This window comes from Podarcis liolepis (genome assembly GCF_965112155.1).
Source record: "Podarcis liolepis genome assembly, chromosome: 12".
NCBI lineage: Eukaryota > Metazoa > Chordata > Lepidosauria > Squamata > Lacertidae > Podarcis > Podarcis liolepis.
The window spans coordinates 51746445-51771040 of record NC_139563.1 but is presented as its reverse complement, the minus strand read 5'-3'; the positions used below and the strand labels follow the sequence as shown (position 1 = coordinate 51771040).

At 43.4% G+C, this 24596-nt stretch overlaps 1 protein-coding gene and 1 long non-coding RNA gene across 2 annotated transcripts in view; one reads left to right on the top strand and one right to left on the bottom strand.

Moving 5' to 3' along the window:
- The window catches only part of STAC (SH3 and cysteine rich domain), a 78597-nt gene extending 54605 nt beyond the window's left edge, over positions 1-23992 (top strand). Inside the window, exons 3-11 of the mRNA XM_083468422.1 lie at positions 1396-1496; positions 3522-3603; positions 5503-5618; positions 10279-10360; positions 12308-12378; positions 12944-13032; positions 15729-15780; positions 17572-17709; positions 21055-23992. Coding sequence (XP_083324548.1) covers positions 1396-1496; positions 3522-3603; positions 5503-5618; positions 10279-10360; positions 12308-12378; positions 12944-13032; positions 15729-15780; positions 17572-17709; positions 21055-21153 — 830 coding nt within the window. The 3' untranslated portion in view covers positions 21154-23992. The remainder of the gene's footprint in view (positions 1-1395; positions 1497-3521; positions 3604-5502; positions 5619-10278; positions 10361-12307; positions 12379-12943; positions 13033-15728; positions 15781-17571; positions 17710-21054) is intronic.
- Positions 14617-22851, bottom strand: LOC310690108. The gene is made up of 2 exons (XR_014517910.1): positions 22782-22851; positions 14617-14825 (listed from the first exon to the last, which is right to left on the bottom strand). It is a non-coding gene; the product is annotated as an uncharacterized lncRNA (long non-coding RNA).
- Positions 23993-24596: the final 604 nt, after the last annotated feature.

Genomic DNA, 24596 nt, shown 5'->3' with positions numbered 1-24596 from the left:
TTTCTTCTGTACTGTGCAGAAGTGATGAGGATTAGCCATAGGTACACCCTGTTCCAACTGAAAGATGTGACTCAAAAAGCACAGTGCATGGGATTTACAGAATCAATACCTGATCATGACCAGATGCTTCTTGTCTCTTTTGTGTCAGTAGACTGTACTGCTAAGAAGCCTTCCCTCTTTTTTCTTCTATTTCTGGATCAGGACCATGATATATTAGACCTCAGTTCCACACACACTTATCTGGAAGTAAGCCCTTACCTCTGAATATTTTTATTTCATTTATTATTATCATCATTATTATTTCTTTCATTTTTATACTGCTTTATATCTTAAGAAAAAAGCCTCAGAGTGCTTTGCAACACATTAAAACATCAAATAAATCAACCCTGAACAAAGTCAAATATAAAGTATACAGTCAAAACAACATAATTAACGGGAAACTAAAATATTACCATAAGGATTTCAAAATAAGACATTACAAAGGAGGGCAACCAAAGTAGGCACGTTTAATGCAGCAAAATCAACAACAGAAAATTATCTTAAAGATTTCAAAAGAAATCATGACCAAAAGAAGTCAAATAGAAAATGCACATTTAAAACAGCATAATTAGCAAGAGAATAAAATAGGCATATATTATATCTGCTGCCAATCCTGCCAGTGGTAGTTCATGGCAGACAACAGCTGTGGAAGCTCAGATTCGATGATCTGGGTCTGCACTAAGAGACAGCCAAGCTGCTCTCTGACCTTTTCAGCAGCCTGAGCTTTTGTAGCTGGAGTCAGTCTGGCCCACCCAGGCCAGGTAGAAAAAGGCCTGCAGGGCAGGGAGCTTATTAACGTTTATTTTTAAAAGTTGCTATCCATTCCTGCCCTTTAAGATATTCTGAATGCAGATATGATAAACTAAGGTATGTTGCCCAAGTACATCTGTTCTTAACATCACATTTGCAGCGACTAGATGTTCTAGGATTGAAGAAAGAGGGATGAAGTTAAAAACTGGATCACTTGGGCTATATTTTTTATTGTATAATCTAATATTGTATTCATTTATTACAACTGTGAAGCCAATTGCAAATCAAATCATGGTTACAACAATGCGTAACTTTTCCCATAAGACACAGGGTTATGTTTTGAGAGGCAATTATGATTTTCAAGCAAGGAGATCTTTTTCTCAGCTGAGCTGTAGTGTATTCTTTTAGAAAATAAAGAGAAAGTAAACCATCCCTTTGTGGGTGGGGGGACCAGGCATAGGTCTGTGGATTCTGCACAGTTGTATTAAGACTGGAAGTTTGTGAAGTACTGTAAGGCTGAGACCTGTTTGAGCTTTGCGGGAGGTCACTTGGATGCATGGAAACTATTGATATTCTGTAATTAAATTATTTCTGTTCCTCTGACAGGGACAAACGCTAAACATGGACTGCGCTGCAAGGCATGCAAGCTGAGCATTCACCACAGATGTGCAGAGAGCATTGGACAGCAACGCTGCATGGGCAAACTGGTATGGCAGTAATTGGATAATTATATATATATATATAGAAGGCAGTAATTGGATCAAACACAACCACAAACCAGACTGGGCAAGAGATATGGCCGAGCAGGTCCCACCTAATGTATTGGCTGAAATGAAGAAGCACACAGTGCTTAGGAAAAGATAATCTAGCAAGAAACTTATTCTAGGCACAGATTCAAAAATCATACTCCGAACATGTCAACCCTGAGAAATATAGACTCTTACAGGCTCAGTTAAACAAGAGTTGTTGCTTTTCAGACAGGGCTACAGCAGGGATGGCTTCAGGACTGGGCATTGTTGGACATTTGCCAAGGCCCATATTTCTACAGCGGGCTCACTGCTTATCCCATAGTCTCCAACTGCCCCCCAAATGCCAGGACCCATGCTGAAAACCCTTAAGCCATCATAGCTTCTCACTTTGTCACGCAGAGTCCCAGATTCCCAAATGCAAGCCTTTGCTACTGCCAACGGCCAAAGAAAACCCCTCAAATCTTTCTCCACCTTTTCATTCATTGCTCCTTCCATCTCTTGGCCAGGGAAAGAGCAAAGCAGCAACCTACTTTGGGTTCTCATTCGCACACTCTTGCAAAGCTGCTCAGCAACATCGGGGATGGTCTGCTCTGTGTCCAAACCTCTTAGATCCCTGTCCCTATTTCTTTGCATTCCTCCCTTGCCTTCCATTGCCAGTTTCATTTGGGAACCTGAAGTGTCACGGAGCCGCCACCCACCTCTGTGTGTAGCGAGCATCCTCTTTGGCTTCTGCTTTGAGAGAGATGCAGAGATCTGATCCTGTAGCTTGGCTCTCTCTGTGATTAAAATGAACCAGACTAGATTCCTAGAGAGGAAGGGGGTTTGAGGAGATGGGGAAGGGTCCTCCAGAGCAAAAACGCCTCCCTTCAAAACCCCTGCCTGCCTGGCTACTCCCGTGGATGGGGAAAAAAGGCATTTATCTCCCCCATGAGCTATATTGATGGCACCTTCTGAAATCCCATTTTGTCTCCCCATTTTGTGCATTTGGGTGCAGCTGATCCATCCAAGATTCACCACACCACAGAGTGGTTTTTGCTGGCAGAAAAGAAACACCTACTGCTTATGCAGGGGATCTGCTTTGCATAATTAGCACCTAGTTAGTCAGATCTAATTTATTTGCTTTATAGCCTTAGACACCAAGTGAAGCATTTTTATACACTAGGCTTTTAAATCTTCTAATTCTGGCTGGTCTTTTTTTATTAGCTGCTTTGTATTTCTGGGTTATAAATGATGTTTCATTGGCATGATTGAGCATAGAAGCTTACCACCCCAACCCACCCCCACAAAAGAGGACATCTGCCAGAAAGGGGAAGCCTTCAAAATATTTCCAATTAAAAATGAAACATACTTCCCCTAAGTATGAATGCTAAAGTACAAAAATTAATTTATAGGTTCTTATGATCTGGATCCCATGCAGATCAAGCAACAGGAAGGAATCTACGCTGTTCAGTTTTAGCTTTGCAGTAAAAAGTAAAGTTGCCCCAGTAAAGCAGGAATAGGGAACATGTCATTGCTGCTGAACTCCAACTTCCCATCATCACGATTGACTCTGTTGGTTGGGACTGATGGGAATTTGAGTCCAACAACCTTGGGAGGGTCATAGGCTCCTGACTTCTGCACTAAAGAATTAGCAGATACAGTGGTACCTCACGTTACAGATGCTTCAGATTACAGACTCCGCTAACCCAGAAATAGTACCTCGGGTTAAGAACTTTGCTTCAGGATGAGAACAGAAATTGTGCTCTGGTGGCACGGCGGTAGCAGGAGGCCCCATTAGCTAAAGTGGTACCTCAGGTTAAGAACAGTTTCAGGTTAAGAATGGACCTCCGGAACGAATTAAGTTCTTAACCCAACGTACCACTGTATACCATATTACTGTAGCTTCATTGTACGTCCGCTGAACCTAGCAACCCCACTGAACTGAATGGGTCATGATTGCCTTATATTCATTCTCTCTCTCGCTCTCATTTGCTCACTCTCTAGCCCAAAGGCTTTCGACGCTACTACAGCTCTCCGCTACTCATTCACGAGCAATTTGGCTGCATCAAAGAAGTAATGCCTATTGGTAAGTTCAGATAGAGTCTTGTTTTGTTAATGGTCCCTGCTCTCCAATTCTGCAAGTTGTAGCATTCATTGATATCGCAAAGGCTTCTGTGCCCTTTTGCGAGTGATGCTTAATCACAGCAAGACTTTGACTGAGTCCCTGCCCAGGTAATTCCCTCTTGGAGAACAAAAACTTCACAAGGGTAGCACTAGCAAACATCATTTCATTCCACAGAGCAAGAGTGGGGAATAATCATTTTCAGTCTCTCCAAGACAACCTTCACTGGAGGCCACATGCCAATGGTGTCTGGGGCCAAGGGCCAAAGTAGGCAGAGCAACAAATGTAAGTTTCACCTTTGTGCAGTAGGCTAGTTTCTACAGACACTCCTCTCTAACCTCCACCCAGAGGCATTGTCAGAGTTCACAGGTACATTCCAACCAGGCAAAAAGACACAGAGTCCAAAGCAGAGCCAGTGAGAGGCATGAAGGGAGAGGAGGCACGGCCTGGGAGAGTTCTGATACAGAGTCCTGGAGAGTTATATTTGGCTCCAGGGTCTGACCTTCCCCATCCCTGATGCAGAGGTTGCGAGGCTCAGAACGCCATAAAGAAACAATGCTATCCAGGGTTGTAAAGACTGCAGAGAGAATAATTGGGTGCACTCTTCCCACCTTAGATCAAATCTATGCTTCCAGGTGTCATAAGAAAGCGGCAGAGATAGCACAGGATAGTACGCACCCTGGAAATAATCTCTTTCAGCTTCTGCCCTCTGGAAGAAGATATAGGGTTATTAAGGCCAGGACTAGCCGCCTGAGAAATAGTTTCTACGCAAATGCAATTCTGGTTCTAAACGCAGCATAAGGGGTCTCTATAGTATAGTATAGTATAGTATAGTATAGTATAGTATAGTATAGTATAGTATAGTATAGTATAGTATAGTATAGTATTTTAAAATGGGGTTTCAGAGTTTTTAGGGGGTTTTGAATGTTTTATGTAGTTTTGTAGTAGTTTTATGTAGTTTTTATGTAGTTTTATGTAGTTTTTCAATTTCATTGTTCTGCATGGGACAATGACAATAAAGATATCGTATATTGTATATATATATTGTATAAGAAAGTGACTGGCAAATAAACTTAATCAAATTACTGAGTAAGAAGCTCTAAGGCGTGGATTTCAAATGAATACAGAGGTCACAAACCAAGGTGAGGTCTCAGGTCACAAAACTGGGGTGCCATCCCGAGTAAGAAACAGAACTGACCCTGGAGCACACGAAAAATTAGTAGCGTTTCTGTTTTCTGCAAGTCACATTGAGACGAATAAGAGTTTACCAAGTGCACTAGCACTGTGAGCTTCCCAGTGGATTTGGGCCCATATTGATCAGCGGGAGCAGTTAGCATTTAGATTTTTCCATCGCAGGCACCAGAATGTCTTGAGTCATCCTTGAATGAACTGAAAGTCAAAGATGAGGAGCAAGATATGGGTTGCCCATGTCTTGGCAAAATTAAAAGTAGTCACTGCACAAGCCTGGGATGCCCAAGTCATTCAGTGAGTGCCCATTTGGACATTAGCATCCCTGGTCCTATAATGACATTCTGAACTGTTACAACACATTATGGGTTTGTTGTTATGTTTCTTACTGTTTATTTGATCCATTGTGAGCTACTTTGAGCAGAGTTTTGCAGAAAACTGGCATACAAATAAACAGGTAGCGCTGATACTGATCACATTGGCTCTCTTTCCAGATGTTTGGCAGAGACCAGATGTTTCCTGGACTTGGACCCTCTGCTGAACATCTGTTTTGGTCCATGGCCCAGGTGGATGTTAGTTTCCATCTTGAAAGGATAAGCAATATTTTTCAAGGAGGAAGAAGAACACTTTTAACGTCCTATCTTTTCTCCCTTCTTACCTGTGTTTCTTTTGCAGCTTGTGGCAATAAGGTTGACCCCGTCTATGAAACACTTCGCTTTGGAACTTCCTTAGCCCAAAAAATGAAGAAAGGCAGTTCTGGGAGCAGCTCAGATTCACCAAAAAGGAACTCAGTAAGTGTGCTGTTTTGGGTTGTTGCCATTTTTTCCCATAGTATATCCACCTACTTTCCCCAGAAAGGACTTGGGTGCCTGGTTACGTGCCACTTCTTACTATTAGTTACTAAACCTTTTCTGCAGGCTTCTGATTTCTTTGGGAATGATATATACTGCTTCACTGCCTGTACCTTGGTTGGTAATTTAACATTCTCTAATAAAAAAATAAAGATCTGAGCATCCCATTCATAATCACTCTGCCTGACACAGTGCTGCTGGTGGTTTTTCAAACAGTGCCACCAATTTATAAGGGGTTCATAGTAGGCAAAAGAAGACGACTAACCCTTGCCCCAGTTTTAAAATATTGGAAAAGATGGACAGCAGAAGCAAGGTACGGGCAATGATAGTAAATAACAGCAAGCCAGCAAGAATGGGAGAGGCAATGGCAAGGAGGCGTTGATGTGAACAAATGCAGCTATTTGCACTGAGGGTTTTGGACTAAAAGGTTTATGGAAATGAGGAGCCATATGCTAAATACAATAGAGGTATTGCTCCAGGAGAGAATTCCAGGGGCAGAAATTGAGAATGGACAGAATAATTTAAGATGTGAGATCTTCAGGTGGGTGAGGATGGTAGAGTTGATGGAACAGCACTGCCATCAGAAACCCCACACTAGTGGGCTTTGACGCAAATTCCATAGAATAAAAATCCACCCTCAATAGAATCTGGCTGGCATAGCCAGCGGAATGAAACAAAAGAACAGTCTTTAAATGACTCTGTAAGAGAGAGAGAAACAGAAACAGAACAGATGGGAAAACCCATTTTATGGGTTTGATTTAGAACACTGATAGGAAAACAAGGCCAGAACTATTTTTGATAATTATGGGGAAGCCAAGAGTCTGCAAAAACACTTGAGATGCTTACTTCTGCAAAAGGAATTCACTGTGCGCTGCCCAGGTAGGATTGTGAATGATCACCAGCATTTCTATTTTAAAAAAACCCGAAAAACAGAAACTTGGACCTACTATAGGATCACGATGCTGTACACATTGCTGGGGTCATGCAAAGCACATGACTGCTTTAAAAATATTATTTCAGCAAACCTACCCTTACATGTAATTTTGTTATGTACACTTATTTTTTAATTCTGTTAATTTTGTGTCTGTTTTAGTAATTTTTATGTGTATACTTATTTTTAGACCTTGCTAATTTTATGGTGTTTTTTAATAAATATTTTACTGAACATTTTGTTAAATAAATGAAATAAAACTGGCTTGTCTAATAATCACCTGGCAGAGGACTGAGAGGACCTCTCAGTTGTCATCCCACTCTCCTGCCTGTGTTGAACTTCTCTTCTGCTCTTGAATTTTGGTATTATAAAACATGCATAGACTCCCCAGGGTTGGTACAGCATTAGCCCCTCGAAGCCCCTGAGACACCAAACCCCTGAGCCAGCCCTTCCGTGGGTAGCCCACTGCCTCTACTGCCAGTGAAGAAGTGGCTCCAGCACTGGCACCTATTTCAGGCCAGATATTTCAGAGCACACAAGAGCTGACCCAAAATCTGCAAGATCTGACCCAAAATTGGCACCAGTGCTGGAAGCAGAGGCAACGGTGCAGGCGGCACAGGCGGCAGCAGCAGGTAGGGTGGCACCTCATTTCGTCTTAAGCAGCAAAATGGGACCCACCACACAAACACACTTCTTAGTCTCCAGTGAAAAAAAAGTAGTGTTTGGAGGGGTGGATAGCTGGCCTGCGCATTCTTTAGCATTTCAACATGACAGCAGTGGCAAGGCTGGATTCACCTTCAAACTAAATACACGCTAGAGCAGGGTCTCTGTTAAACTGGAAGCCCTAAATCCTCTGAAATTGCCTCTGTGTCAAAAAAAAAAAGTGTGTCGTGCTCCATGAACTTGGCTACTTTGAAATTCCCTACAGCTTTCCATAAGATGGGTAGATTTCAAGTATACGCTGTGCAGGGCAAATATTTTTAAGTCTATATTCCTAAGAACTAATCCGTTTCTATCTACTTTCACCACAAGCTTTAATACTTCGAAATAGGAGAGATAAGCAAAAGAATAACACGTATACAGCTGTGGAAAAGAGACGGGGGATTCCTAACTTTCAAGTTCCTCCAAATGCAAACCAATTGTACACTTAGGTTCATTCCTTGGTATGGCCTCTGCCGGCATTCACTGCTGTTAAGGCATTGAAATGAACCTCTCTAGTGACCAGTGAATGTTGAAATAGAGGCCCAAATGGTGTCTCTGGGCAGACTCCATTCTCACCAGCCACCCAGTTTACGGTTCCTCAGGAGTAAGCGTGTGCTTGTGTCTTCCATTGGGCAGAGCTGCTGTTCTGCAGGAATTCCACAGCTGCTAACGTTGCTGCTATTCCACTAAACTCATCTACATGGAGACCTTTGCATATTCCTAGAGAAATGGCTCTATTATAAACCCTCACAACTTATGAATGTTGTATTTCCCCAAAGCAAATGCTAGCTTTGTTCAAACGTTGTAATCTTTCCTCTTCGTTTCTTTAGCTTGTCCACAGACCAGAATTTCCACAAATGTAATTGTTTCTTGTCAAATCGGTAAAGCTTTCTGTTAAGTAATAAATGATTACTCAAGCATGCAAAACATGAACATATTGCCAGTTTGCCTTGAAATTTTGATCAGATGGGGAGTGGGTGTAAGTACAGAATGCAATACGTCGTGGGATTTACTCCTTGGCAAGTCAGGCTGTCAAGTAGTGGATTACGCATAAGTGTGTAGTACTTAAAACCACAGTCTTATTTGGAAGAAAACACATGAACTTCAGATCACTTGAGCGTGGGATTTCAGGATCCATGAACGTATAGAGCAGGCATGGCCAAACTTGGCCCTCCAGATGTTTTGGGACTACAACTCCCATCATCCCTAGCTAACAGGACCAGTGGTCAGGGATGGTGGGATTTGTAGTCCCAAAACATCTGGAGGGCCAAGTTTGGCCATGCCTGGTATAGAGGGACCTTTTAACCCACCACTTGTTATTTTAAATCACTGTGATAAGACACACATTGATGCTGACAATTTTAATTTATATGCTACCTTTCCGCTTTGATGTGTCCAAAGCTGCCTACAACACAGCAGTGATGCAAAATCAAGACAATGTATCATCATTGCAATAAACAGCTCTGGCAACCAATCCATTTCAAATACAGTGGTACCCCGCAAGACGAACGCCTCAGAAGACGAAAAACTCGCTAGACGAAGGAGTTTTTCATTTTCTTAGCCGCTTCGCAAGACGCATTTCCCTATGGGCTTGCTTCGCAAAACGAAGCTTGTCCCGCAAGCTCCGGGAATAGCGGGGAAGTGCAGCGCGCCTTCCCCTCTCTCCCCGGACCCCTTTTGAACCAAGGGGCGGCAACGGGGAGAAGCGATTCTCCCCGCTGCCCCTTCCCTTGCTTTAAAACAGGTCCGAGGACAGAGGGGAAGGCACACGCACCTTCCCCTCTGTCCCCGGAGATTGCGGGGCAGGCAACGGGGAGAAGCAATCTTCTCCCCACCGCCCCTTGCTTTAAACAGGTCCGGGGACAGAGGGGAAGGCGCGCGGCGCTTCCCCTCTGTCCACGGACGGTCTCCATAGGAACGCATTGATTGATTTTCAATGCATTCCTATGGGAAACCGTGCTTCGCAAGACGAAAAACTCGCAAGAAGAAAAAACTTGTGGAACGAATTAATTTCGTCTTGCGAGGCACCACTGTATAGCAATCCAAGCAATTATTTCATTTCAGTAATATTAACAGTGATATCCAACAGCTTCCTAACAGCACTAGCCTTTGGGTCCCTGGGACTGTTCCTAAGACCTGTCAGTTCAATCAGTCACAATGGAGAGGCAGCTTACAAGTAAACAGACATGGGATAGAACTGTTCAACATCTCCTGTGTATGCATCTATCAACCTCTACCTCTGTCCAAAAGCCAGTACCCGATAATTTGTCAAGTTCTGATGTGACCACAAAAAAGAACCTAGAATGAGACTGTGCAGGGAAGGGGGTGGAGCTATGCAAATGGAGTGATGTGCAGGTGAGCAGGTGGACCTGATTCTCAACAGATGCAATCAGTGCAATCTAGATTCCAGAGAACACCTTTTAGATCCCAGAGCATACCCTTTTAGGGAAAGGATAGAAATAAGGCACATGGTTGCAGTAGTGCAAAACCTGTCCGCTTCCCCAGGCACCAGATGGCTATACCAGAAACTATACTCTCCAGAGGTCTTGCAGGATCTCCCTTCATGTGTGCTTCCTGTCATAAATACATTCTGTTGCATGATCATTTATGTTGTGCTCCTTGCTAGTTGTTGCTGAGATGATGGAATTATAATCTACTGCATATGTAAACTCCAAAAACCACATGTCCTTTCCCCCTTAACTTCATTTTCCTCTCCTGTGTAAACAAAGAGCCCTGTTTGAATTAGATTCAGCATCTAGGTCTACAGCGCATCTAAATGTCCTGCTATTCTCCCATCAAATATTTGAACTCCACCTCTCAATAACATTTTGTCGTCAGTGCTGACACTTCCTGATTCCTTCCACACCCACCACCAAGCTGTTGCCATGTGCTTCAATCTCTTGCACGTCTGTTTCTCATTTTTGCTCACTTTCACGCTTTCAAACCCCTTCTCCTCCTTTCTTACAGACATCGGATTTGGCAGAAGTTCCCGAGGAAGGTGATAGTCCTGGAAGCGTATTGGACGTAAACAGGAAACGCAGCAATAGTGGTACGTGGAAAAGCTCAGGTGTTCAGACCAAGGGAAAATAATTATAATCCCCATTAAATGTTTTCAGATCCCTGTTTATCATTCACCTGTTCTACCTTTAAAAGAAACTGTTGCCTGTGGGATCTACCTGACTTGGCCTTGTATGAGTAACTTGTTGACAGAGCTGACTGTGTGTGCCCCAACATACACCAGCGGGACATTAACCATTCCTTTGAACAGCATTGGATTTCTTTACAGTCAGAAGCTCAGCACATAAATTATACACCAGGTACTCCAAAATGTTCCTCTTAGAATATTTACTGAATTGCCCATGCTCTCTGCACAGACCTTTTGTCGCGTTCCTGAAGTTTCCATGTCTCCAGGGCTTCTGGCATGCAGGCATATGAAAAGGAATATACTTCGGGGCCAATGTTCTGGTTCAGTGGGCTTATTAACCATACTTACTTTTCCTCTGCACTTTCCAGGCGGTTTAAAGCTCTGTGTCAAAGTGCTCTCTCTCTGTGCAGCTTTCCCTGTGAAAACCCACTCTTTAAAGTGGAATTGGAGCAAACAACAATCTGCGGAAAACCCGAATTGTCGTTTGTTGCACTTAAGCTTTAAAAAGCAGGTCTTTGCAGGGAAACCTCTGGAGAGAAAAAAAAGGACTCAGTCATGGAGCTTGTGGAAAGAGCTGTGGCTGGAAAGCAGGGCAAAAGTGCAGAAAAGCCCAGTACAAGGGCATATCCTATGTCATATATCTTAGGTGATCCTGGGATTTGGTTTGTGTGAAGCGGTCACCCCTGCTGTCTGGTGCACCCATCTTCACCCACTGCATTTAATATTTCTATAGACTGCACAGTTTGTCCATGAGTGCAGACACATGTAGACCCCTATGCAAACATGAACTCAACTCCACAAGTGATAAATAGGGCTAGGGACAGAATGGACATTCCATGGCAGGTCTCTTACGAAAGTTGGTCCATCTAGTTGAGCGTATTCTACACAGACCTTTCTCAACCGTTCCTGGAGACAACAGCAATGGAACTAGGGACCATCAAGGCAGATGCTCCAACACTTGAGCCACAGTCCTTCTCTTGTTTCTTATGTCTAACATTTTTGCATCATGTGGCCCGATGGAGTTCAATATTCAATTCAGGGGAAGGTAGCCTACAAATGCTGATTTCTGGTCTTTTTGGCTGCGTGAGAAAATGCCATCTTCCTTAGCTCAAAGCAATACTGTAGTGGATCAGATACTAAAATAAATTTAGTTTGTGTAATTTTCAAGATCCTCTTGCACGTGAGCATCATTTCCATTGTGTTTGTTTTTTAAAATCTCCCAGCAAGAGTTGCTACATGAGCCAGTTACTGGGGGGTGTTCAATATTGAGGCTGGTCATGCAGGTGTTCATGGCCACAGAAAAGCTGTATTTGCCGCCACATGTGGCAAGAAGTCATCCAGCATTACAAAGAGCTAATGGAAACATTTCACACCAGAGACACAGTATGCAACTGCCTTTGATTATGGAACTGTTCTTTGAGATGACAGGTTGATGCTATTAATAGTGTGGGTGCTATTCATAGACGCTATTAATAGCTGCTGCAGTTTGGGATCACATAGTAGCAATGTGATTTGCATATAAAACCCCAAGCAGTGTTTAGCACTACCAAGGATTCACCAGTGGTGGAGATGTAGAGTCGAGATGGCTAAAGAGCAACGTGATGACAACTGACGATCACATGTGGATGTGGACAATCCCACATACCTATTAAAGGCTTACAGAAATGTCAGTAGGAGCACATCGAAGTCAACTGCTTTGCCATTTCATTTGCAGAAGGTGCTGCACATTATGAGCAACAAAATGACAAAATGAAAGCAGAAGGATAATAGCATTGGAATAAAAGAAACATGTGAAACAAGTGGCTGGTAGCTAGGATTTTGGTCCTAATATTTGTTGTCCCTTAATTACAGTGTTCACATACTCAGTAAATGGTACCGCGGACTTTGGAGATGAACCGAAGAAAATAAACTCCATGCTACAGGTGATTTTTTTAATGTGACAATAAAGCTGCAATTTTGTACCTACTTTCCTGGGAGTAAGCCCCATGGGATTCAATGGGACCTATATTAAAGCAGGCATGTATATAGATTGTGCTGTAACAAATCCGAAATTGAATTTCACATTCCTATGAAGAAGGTGGTTTTTACATAGAGGGCAGTTTGGGATCACATAGTAGCAAAGTGACTCCTATGTCTATGAATGAGGCCTTATTTATTCTAAAGGATGGAGCCCACTGCCAAAATCCAGAAATCTGGCAGCTCATTAATTCTGTTTCAAAATTAGTCTAGAGACCACGAAGTAATAGATTTTCCCCATTTGGGTTCTCCATCCGGAAGCCGAGTTAAGATAAACACGGCAGTATATTTGGCTCGAACTTGACTTACTCCCAATTGCTGTATAAACAAAACCACCCTACATCAAATCAGTACCTCATTTCCAGAGTGCATGTGGCTGAATTTGTCTTCAGCTTTGTTCTATACATAACGCTACTGTTAAAGAACAGGTTCCAATATCTCCTCTTCTTTCTTTTTTTTTCCACGCCAAAGGGATCTCTCAGTAAAGACGCAGTACAGACAAATGCCTATGTTGCCTTGTACAAATTTGTACCACAAGAGAACGAAGACCTGGAAATGAGGTAGACTTATGTATTTTATTAATGGGAATTGGGAAGAACGCGATTCTGACCTGCTGTGTAGATGTGTTCATGTAACAGCAGGGCCAAGCCAGCCCAAAGGCCACAATTCCTCGAGGGTAACTTTCCAGGGTACACATGCCAATAATGAGCAGAACACCAAAGGAAAAAGTAGGTAGGGACAGAAGCAAAAATGGACAGAGCAACAGTAAATTCATGCAGTAGGCTGTATTCCAGCCACGCTTTCTACAGACCCGTCTCTCTCCATCTTCCAGACAAGGAAAGCAAGAGGTATTATCAATGTTCAAGGACCCATTCCTGCCAGGAAAAGCACTTAAGGAGCACTGGTGTGAGTTGTGGCCTTCAAGGAGGTTAGTGAAGGCTGAATTGAGAGGCTAGATGGCATACCTCTCTACCTCTGCAGCTATTCAGGCTCCATCCACCACAACATCCCCGGACAATTTATTCACAGCATGTAAAAACAGAACCTGCAGGACAATACATGACTGTGTGGCAAAAAGGGATTGGTTAGATAAAAATAAAAGTTTATTTTAAAAAGAAGTCTATTCTGTGAAGTGATAGGCTGTCACTCAGGGCATCATCTTGCTCCTTCTTCACCGAAAATGACAAGACCAATGAATCCAAGAGAGGCACATTTTGTGACGATGGTTTCATTATACAAATGACCTAATGAAATGCAGAAGTAGACAAACAGCCCCCTTTAAATTTGCAGAAGACTTTCAGGAGGAGACACTTAGGAACAGAGAAGCGGATTGCTTCCCTCTTTCTCTAGCTTCCCCCAACAACTTTTCATTTTGGGGTTTTGTCTTTGGCCTCTGGCTCACGCATCCTGCCACTCTCACAATCCCCATTTCCTGTGCCCAAAGAGCCATTTATCTGCCATCGCAGATGCTTGGATGTAATGTAAATCCCAGCCCCAAGTTAGATACAATCTTTGTCTTCAGAGCTAGAGTCATCAGGTGAATCACTCTGGCAACTACTCCAGCCACAGTTGCCACCACCCACCTTGTCCTGCCGCTTCATCACCCCAACCATGGCAGCTGCCACCTCCTGACCAGCTGGAGAAGGAAAATTGGGGCTGAGGAACAAGTCTTGTGGTTGCCTAGTCACCCCCTACATGCTTCCACCTCCCTTCTTAAATGCTCTCCCATCCAACAGGCCCCAACTCAGACCTCAGACTTTTACTCTTAGCCAGATGTGAGCAGCAGGAAATATGCCAGAGTGTTTTCCTGAATCAAGAAGGGGGAGAAGATGATGTTTAGCGTTTCAAAAATATTGATATTGAGGCAGTTCCCCTTGATGAGGGATTACCCCCCCCGCCAGCAACCAGTAGTATCCATTTTGACAACCATTTAGGAGAAGGAATTCACCTTTCTTTCCAGTGAGGAGCACTGGCCCAGATAGTAGTAGTAGTTGTTGTGATCCTAGCAAGAACGGTCCCCACAATCACATTTCAACATGTATATTTTTTAATGTCCAAGTGCCCAGCTGTGCTCCTCCCTGACTATAAACAGATTACATGGGGCATACATGATAAGAGTTTTCTCAACATTTCTTTAGCTGACATTTGATGGTGATGACTATATGCCAAGAACAAGGGGCTAACCCAAAAACTAGACATGTATGAAGAACGGAGTTTTGGAATTGACACAGGATCATCTTTTCTTTGTCACTGCTGCTCTAAGTTTGGCTAAACCAACAGGCATATTGGAGCGACTTGGATTTTACTAAAGCTTCCTCATGAGGTGTTTAGGAACCTTGCAATAGGGATGCACCTAGATGTGAAAACGACAGAGAAAATGGAGATAATTGTTCACTGGATCTAGAGAGGGCATCAAAGGACTCCATGATTTCCATCCTGCTAGAGTTAGCTTCTTAACTAAGTCCCATCAAAAGCTGTAGGCAAGAGCTGGAGGACCTTTCTCAGCCTGAGGGGTTCTGGGTAACCTCCCACAGGCCAGTGGTGGGCAGGACCAAAAGTAGGAAGAGAAGATGTGGTCTGGGGAGAGTTCTGAGCCCCAGGCAGAGAGACTGGTGGGCCACATTTGGTCCCAGGCCTGAAGTTCCCCACCCCTGCTATAGGGCCTAAGTTAATCATGACCAGCTTATTCCATTGGCTTCACAGTGGGAACTTCAGCTGGTTCACATGGGTGACATTATACATAAACAAGCATAACTTTCTGTTTTTATTCAAATTATCCTTGGGCTGCTTGCATAAGCTTTACAAAGCAGCTGACAATTTATCGCCATTTAAAACTCAATAAAGCCAGCTAATAGTAATGTAAATTAACACAGAAAATATTGACATACTGTGCCTTTTAAAATGAAAGGAAAGCTTTTAATGTTTGATGCAGGATTTCCCCCCTTTCTATTTTCTTGGAAGCTGCCCAGAGTGGCTGGAGTAACCCAGTCAGAAGGGCGGGGTTTAAGAAATTCATTTTGTTGTTGTGGTCGTTTGGGTTATTGGTCTGTTTTTGTTTTATTATGTATTTTATGTTCTTATTTTGTATTTTTCCTGTTGTGAAGCACCCTGTGATGTTTGGATGAAAAGCAGTGTACAAATTAAATGAATGAATGAATAAAATTTTGCTGAACTGAACTCAAAGAAAATGCCCAATGTAATACATATTCATTTATCTAAACAACGTGTTCCCAATGCTTCTGTCCTCTGATTGTAGGCCAGGAGATAGGATCACACTTCTGGAGGACTCAAATGAAGACTGGTGGAAGGTACGATCGCAATTACCCAAGTAATGTGGAAAGAAAGAAAATGAACATTGCACGTGTCTGTTGGTCATTAGTGCTGATGCACCGACAGCACGTTCCTTTGCTTCAGTGCGTTGGAGCAACATTTTGTGTGCTTAACTCTGGTCTAAGGGAACACTTTTGTTCCTTGGTAGCCGCTCAGTAGTTGATGTAAAGTAGTACTTTACTGGCAGTGTGGACGGTTCCCCCACACAGAGCACTGAGTCGAGAGGGCACATAATAAATAAATAATAATAATGCCTATATTTATATGGGTATCTACTGAGAATATCAACAAAAAGCAACTGTACCCAAAGGAATTATTGTGAAAATTAGAAATATTGGGGGGGGGGGATTTTGTTCTTGCTCAGGGCGTCATATTACCAAAATCTGGCTCTGTTATTGGCATTCTAAGGAAGCCTTTGCAAGGCACAGCAGCAGCAAGGAAGGGACATTGGTTGATGGGAGGGTGGAAGGAAAGTAGGCTTGCCCAGCAGTAAGCCCAGAGGCACCTTCAACTGCAACCTCACGCCCCCACCTCTCAAACATCAGCACCGCCTTGTTGGCAAATCACTGCAACAATTTAAGGGCTCTTCCCTTCTTTCTCAGTCTGGAGTGCTGATTCAGAGCAGTAGCTGAAACAGAAGGATGCAATCAACCCACCCACCTATTTGGTGGGAGCATTATCATAACGTGAGAGACAGTGTGGTGCACCAGTTAGAGTCTCTGGAGAAATTCAGGTTCAACTCCCCACTAAGCCACATAGCTGACTGGGCGGCCTTGGACTGGTCACTGTCTCTCAGCTGTAGCTGCCTCACAGGGTGGTTTTGAGGATAAAATGGGAGGAAGGAGAACTACGTACACCACTTTGAATGCCTGTAAAGGTAAAGGACCCCTGACAGTTAAGTCCAGTAGCAGATGACTCTGGGGTTGCATCGCTCATCTCGCTTTACTAGCCGAGGGAGCCGGCATTTGTCCACAGACAGTTTTTTCCAGTCATGTGGCCAGCATGACTAAGCTGCTTCTGGTGCAACAGAGCACAGAAACCATAGCAGTGCATGGAAATGCCGTTTACCTTCCCGCCAGAGCAGTACCTATTTATCTACTTGCACTTTTTGGCGTGCTTTCGAACTGCTAGGTTGGCAGGAGCTGGGACTGAGCAATGGGAGCTCACCCCGTCGTGGGGATTCGAACCGCCGACCTTTAGATCGGCAAGCCCAAGAGGCTCAGTGGTTTAGATCTTGGAGGCTAAAAATGTAATATATACAAAACAAAATGCAATGCTGCAGCCATGCAGTCCCAGGGCAGTTATGTACCACTCAATACAATGTACTTTGTAAATATTAAATGGAAGGGACATTCTGAGCTCATCCTTCACCCCCAAAGCCCCATGCAAAATGGACCAGATGTCGTAAGGTATACAGTGTGGCCAGACCTCAGAACAGAGGTCATTACACAGTCTGGGGGCCACCACAGAAAGACCCTTTCATACCCTATCACCCCATGAACTTCATAGGATGGCAGAACTGCCAACAAGGCTCTCTCCATAACTATATGGGAGTAGTAACTCCTTCAGATATCTGGGCTGCATGTCATTTAGTGCTTTCTGCAACAGCATAAATAACTTGAATTTAGCTTAGAAGCACACCAGCAACCGGTGTAAGTCTTTAAGATCAGGCCACTGGCTTCTGTACCAGTAGCAGCAGCTTCAAAACCATCTTCAAGAGCATTACAGCGGCCCATAATTCTTCTTCTGTCATTTCGCCTTCTTCACAGGGGAAAATAGAAGACCGAGTTGGCTTTTTCCCAGCAAATTTCGTTCAAAGAGTACAACAAGATGAACATGTCTTCAGGTGTATCAGAACGTTTATTGGCTGCAAGGAGCAGGGGCAGATAACCCTGAAAGAGAACCAAGTGAGTAAATGTGGAATTCCTTCCTGTGCATTAAAACGTTGCGATCACACCTCTACTTTTCTCATGCTCCATCAAACCCCATGGTACGTACTTCCAAGAGAATGTATTATGACTGGAGATTTGAGATCGTGATGCCTAGCATACATACCTTCAAGTACATATTAATCGAGTCATAATTGAACTGAAAGAGACTACCATGGCAAATTATATGGACTTGGGTTTTTTAAATTACTGTTGCTTCCTACTAGCCCATGGCAGTCCAGCTTATGCCAGGCAGTTAAGCAAATTAATAGAAAACTAGTCTAGAATAAGACAAGAGTCGTTCACAGTCTCCATTAATTAAAAGCAATGATTAAAAAGCCAGTCCATCTTGCTAGCACCTCCACTGCCTCTCAGTCACAGCAAGTGAAAGTCATTTTTCTTTTTTAATATTCATACAAAAAAAGCCAGTTAAGTCAAAATAATGCTATTGGTTGATGCTATTAATGGATTTGGGGGAGGCACTGAGTGAAATGACAAGTACTCTGCCTCTACCGTGGGAAGAAGGAGCACACAGGACATCAGGTCAGACCACTGGTCAACCTTCTAGCCCTTTTGCGCAATCAGTTTTGGGATACCAAAGTTCAGGGATGGCCGATGAACAAAAACAATGCAGAATACTGCTGTGCACGAAGTCAAGCCTTTGGTCCATTTAGCTCAGCATCTGCACTGACTGGTCGTAACCCTCTAGGCTTTCAGACAGAAGACTTTTCCAGCCACACTGGACACTGGACCTGGGATGTTCTGTGTCCAAAGCAGGCACTCTGCCCCTGAAGATGAACTTGTGCGATGTGCTCAGAATTTAGGGTTGCCATGTTTCAAAAAGTGAAAATCCGGACACAAAAATTGTTGAGCTTCTTCTGACAAAGTTGTTGTTTTTCTCTCTTTTTTTGGCCATTTTTTTTTGAAGTTTTTGAGCTGTTTTAAAGGAAATTCACCAAAATCTACACCTCCGGCATGGGTTGCCATACGTCCGGATTATCCTAGACGTTTTGGCAATTTCCTCCCAGGAACTGTTTCCAACTGCCAAATCCCAGCTATGCCTTGGAGATTCTGGACGTATGGCAACATAGCTGTCAACCGTCCCTTATCCCAGCGCCGTGTCCCTTATTGATGATGTCCCTTAAATTTCCCGGGTTTCAAAGGAAGCAGCTCCTCTCCAGCCCTGCCTGCCGGCCAGGGAGGAGAGAGGCTCCAACTGTGTTTCTTGGCTGCGTTGCTCACCCAATAAGGAGTCTAAGAACAAATGGGGGGTGGAGCTTGCATGCCTTGTGCCGATCAAATCAGCTGCGTTGCCTGGGGACTCGCCTTTGCTCAGCGCTTCCCAGCGGAGAGGTGACAGTGGTTTTCCTTGAGGCTTCGTTTGGCTGCTGGCTGGGCTTTCTGCCTTTGGCTCGGAGGGGCTCAGAAGTTGAACATTACTGTGCTCCTTGGAAAATCCCTTATTTTGGCTGCTGATCCCTTATTTTTGAGTATTTTTTAAATCTGTAAGTTGACAGCTATGATGGCAACCCTATCAGAATTTGGCACATTCATTTCATGCGCCAAACGTACTGCATAGTGCTGACCAGCTTGCACGGTAAGACCCTGTGCACGGGCGGATCACTGCCTGTGCCAGCTGCAGTTTCCAGGAGCCTCCACGTGGTGGATCTCAGCCGGCTCACATATTTATGTGACAAACCCATCTGACCATGTTGTGCACATATGAATTTACAGTACGGAGCTGCTTTCTCTTTCTTTGATAAAGACGTTAGACAACGAAATCACTGAACCAAACAGACTGCTAGGAACACTCATTTGCAAAGCCTGAGGTGGAGTTCCTTGATGTTTTAAAATGGTCCTGAACGTCACAAACAGGAATGTATCCTTGCTCCTTCTTACACAAACTCGCCAGCACATTAATGAGGGTTATATATGTATGGCAAGACGTGCACATACAAACCATAAAATGCCCATTGCAGGAAATGAGGAAGTTTTTATGCACAATGTTATATCAACAGCAGCAATACAAAACATCATTCAGACAGGCAGAGATATTTTTAGTGCCCTCCTAATGCATGCTGGGTCGCTTTGCCCAGACAGCAAAGCACTTTGTGTTTATATAGCTTTGTACCCTTCTGCTTTCAAGTAGATAATATAAACCCTTGTAACAAAGCTGGAGCCTGAGAGGGGTGGGAAAGAGCATGGCTTGCCTGCCGACTTTAGGAGGGCCTTGGGGAGAAATGGCACAAAGAGCTCCTTCAAAACAAGTGAGTGATGCTCTGAGCTGCCCGAACACTGCAGCCACAGATAGGGACCAGTTCTGCACTAGATCTCCCTGATGTTGTGCTGGGAGTTAAATGCATGACAGATGTGGGAAGAAAGGAAGCGCTGAGCCCAAGGCATGGGAAGACCTAGGGAGGCGGTGCAGAGAAGACTTGATTGGCTAGGAAAGATGGGGGGTCTCTTTTAGACTGAGGCCCACATTTCCAAGGGCCACAGCCCAGTGGTAGATGAGGCCAGAGACAAAACTGAGCAGAGCAACTGGTGTGGCTTACCACTGCACAGCAGGCAACATTCCAGTCAAGCAAAAGCCAGAGGTTTCAACATACCCAGGAAATCAGACAAGGAGGCCTTTGAAGATTGCAAGAGATTTCAGGCCATCTCATTAGGCCTGTTTTGGATTCAGGTGTCCACACACACACACAGAAGAGGAAGAAGAGTTTGGATTTGATATCCCACCTTTCACTCCCTTTAAGGAGTCTCAAAGAAGCTAACATTCTTCTTTCCCTTCCTCCCCCACAACAAACACTCTGTGAGGTGAGTGGGGCTGAGAGACTTCAAAGAAGTGTGACTAGCCCAAGGTCACCCAGCAGCTGCACAGGGAGGGGCAGAGACGCGAACCCGGTTCACCAGATTACGAGTCCACCGCTCTTAACCACTACACCACACTGGCTCTCAATGGCTCTCTCACACACACAGCAAGGAGCCTCATGAAACTTGCTTTTCTCTAATATCTACTTAAGGCACACACCAGTGTTAGAATGGGTGGGAGGAAGGAGAAAATCTTGCATTATGTTCATGAGGTTGAATTGGAAAGCACACATTACAAATTTCGCCTGATGGACAGCTGATTACTAAAGTGGTATTATGCAGGGCCCATTGTTTCTTGTGTGGTTGCCATCCCATTGTCATGGGCTTTGAAATTTGGTGGTCTGTTTCAGCTCAGACCTTACAAAGCATCACCTATACCTATTTGGGTTTCTGAACAGAAGTGGTTATTGAGTGTGGGGTGTTTAAATGTTTCTCTCCATTCTTTGTCTACAGATCTGTATTACTTCAGAAAAGGAACACGACGGCTTTATCAAAGTATGCAGTGGAAAGAAAAAGGGCTTTGTCCCCGTAGATGCCCTAGAAAACATCTGAGTTTTCCCTGTTCAACCACTGCAGTTGTGATGCTTTGCTGGCAAGACTTGCCTGCCTCATCTTGCACTGTGTAACCCCCAACGAAGCTGTCTTGCAGATGACCAAGGAAATCATATGACAACCACAATGATCAGTTGATATCAGACATTTAAGCACCAAGAGATAGTTGGTCAACAACAATCAGGAATGGAGCCAGACAAGAGTGGTACGAGGCTTAAGAAAGGAATAGCTTGTTTACTTTTTAAAATAAGTGAAAAGTTAAACTGGATAATTTTTTTGAGCAAGGCTGCTAACTATTACACTGATGGGAACAGACAACTAAACTTAGATTTGCACCCTGTTCACGTGTCTTAAGAAAACTGTTTGGGACTTCTTTCTCATTTGAAGTGTGATTGAGTGAGTAAGGGTTCAGGCCTTTTCCTTGTATTACTACAGCTTGAAGTATATAGTGTGAGTCTGGTCCTAAAATGTTGTCCATGATTTCAGCGAATCGGCATAATGTTTGGTTCTGACTTTTTTCAGTTTCAGTAACAAGGCAGTTTGGATGAATTGTGGAGCTGTTGGTTTAGGAAACAGTCTGTGGTCTGGACTTCTCTGTGATTTTTGATATATGTTGCTGTGGCGATCTTGTACGTCCTTTGGGTTTCTTGTATACAAGCAAAGATTTTAGCACATGTTGGATGTAAATGTTTAAACAGCTGATGAACAAGCACTGTTTCCCCAAAGCAGGCCTAGTCCAAAATAGTCTTTCCTTTTCCTTCTGTAGGAGAGAGGCAGGTCTCAGAAACAAAAAACTGGGTTGCAGAATTTTTCTATTTTTCTGATATTGTTTGAGCATATTTTTTTAATATATATGTGTATATAGCATGTTCCTGTTTATATGGTTAACCAATTTCATTTCACAACAGGGGGAAAACAGATTCTGGCTGACAAAAAACAACGAGTGGAATAAAAACATACTGAGCTAATACATTTGTGAACAAAAGCAACCAAATTCAAAAGACCAAAGGTGTTAGCAATTCACCTTGAAGCACATGCCAGAAACAATCCAATGTAAAGTTAGGCACATTTCAGCTTATTGACTTACAAGACATAAGCACACCTAGTTTGGGAATCTGGCCACAGATGGAAACCGCAGTTATAAAACCAGAATTTCACCCACTGTTTCAAATTGTGGTTCAATGAGCAATCTAGTCAGACGTTCTGTCTGCATCAAGGAATCATCCTTGAGGCTGTGCAGAATTTATGGGCCTGTGCAGAAATTACAAGGTACACAAGAATTCAGAGACTTAAGTAACAAGGAATCTATTGTTGCCCAACATTTACTGTTTTAAGAGTTCCAAGCCCCTCTCATTCTTCTTTTTATAAATCAACTATCTAGAAATTCCCCTTTGAACAAGTTTTACCAGTATGTTTAAAACGTGCACACAATCTCAAAGGCAATATAAACATAAGGGAAGGAAAAGAAGGTGGTGAGAGTTACACTTGTAAAGGATGAAAGGGTTGCAGACAATGGCGATTTCCCCTTAGCCAATTGACCTTGGTATCATGTGTGACAGCTCCACAGAAAATCATGTGCCACCCTTAAAACACTTCAGCTCTTTGGCTGAAGGACAGGGTTGGCTAACCTGAGGCCCAGGAGATACTGCTGGACTGCAACTCCCATGAACTCTGACCACCAACTCTGCTGGCTGGGGCTGATGGGAGTTGTAGTCCAAGAACTTCTGGCAGTTAGCCACAGGTTACCCACCCCTGCTGAAGAAAAACAACAACTCCACAGTTGTACACTTTTGAAAACTGCTTAGCTGGCAGCTCTTAAGCAAGAAGCACGTAGCTGTATTCCAGTACCTCTAAGTACATCTGTTCAACCTTCACCTCTTGCCTTGCACTCCAATCTGTGGCTGAAACCCAGTGCGTATTTGCTACCAGAGATGGTGCAGCTGGGACGTTCATGGCCACTTTTTTGTACTTAGCAAAGGGCTCCTGTGTCTAGCATATACTCAACTCGGCATCCCGATCCTGCAGTTACATTTGCCGACATGGAAATGCTGAATGTGTGCATGGCTCATCCGTACAACAGGAGCCATATGTGGGCTTATAGGTCCATGTATATATTTGAGTAGCTTGAAGAAGTTTGCCTGTTACTGTATGGAGTAGAATTGGACACTGATGACAAACCATTCCATCCATTTTCTAGCTCTTGAACATGTAAATAGTAAAGCCATCCCCCAAAAGAGAAGGGGGATTCAGCTTCATATCTTTTAATATATATACTATATATATATATTTGCGATTCCTTTTTTTTTTTTTTTTTTTTGCATAGGAAAACCAGGCAACTTAAAATGTAATCCTATGCATGTCTGCTCAGAAGTGAAGTCTCACTGAGTTCAATGAGGTTTACTCCCAGGTAAGTGGCTATGGGATTGCAGCCTTAGTGTTAGGAAACAAAAGTCCCTTATAACAAAGGGGAAGAACAGCAGACGCATTATCGACACAGCCTCTTTTATGTCATGGCTTTATTTGACATTTACTGATCTGAGCAAAGTGGGATCTTGCAATGCCTGCCGAAAAATCAAACTCAGTGCTATAGTTAGTGTCTTCTGATCCGCAAAGACTAGGTCAAATTATACATCCATCCATACATGCTACTGTTTACTTGAATGCAACATACTGTGATTCTGTCCTGTTTCAGTGGCTTCTGTTAATTTCAAGTTCCTCCTTCAATCCTGCTTCATAGGATAAAGATGAATATTACTTTCAGTTCACAATGGCCTTTAATCAACGTCTCATTTCTTTTGATACTAAGCAATAAAATAAAGATTTTTTTGTAAGAAAAAAATTCCTGAATTAACCATACTGTTATAAACTATTGCATATCACTGTTCTCGTGTTCCTTTGGTTCATCAAAGGTATTAGTGCTCAGCTATTTAATGTTAAGCAGGTGCCTGAGGCAGCCACCTCGCCTTGCCTCATGGGTGGGCTGGGCCTACAATTGCAGATAACGCAGTAAGGAGAGAAAAAATCCAACATGCATGTTATGTGCTAATACATCCCCGCCAAGCACCACCCACTGATGTGAAAGAGAAAAACAGAATTCACCTGAATGCTCGTGTGTGGATGAAGGTGCACATCAACGTACACAGGAAAAAGGGATCTGTGTGATGCACATGCACATTAACACACTGGTGTGTGCCCAGCCCTCGTGTGTCCCCAAGGCAAATGCATATAGCGCACCAGGATGTACACAGTGGACCTTGGTAACATTGCAAATTAGTGCCTCACAGAGGGTTTTATTCTCTTCCCTTTGCCCTGCATGTGTGCAGTTACAACAGATATAGCACTAACAAACTGATTAGTTTTGGATAGGCGAGCTTTCGTGTGACACTGGATCACAGGAAAAATTAATTTCAGAGGCTAGATGTTTGCATCTAATTTAATATGCT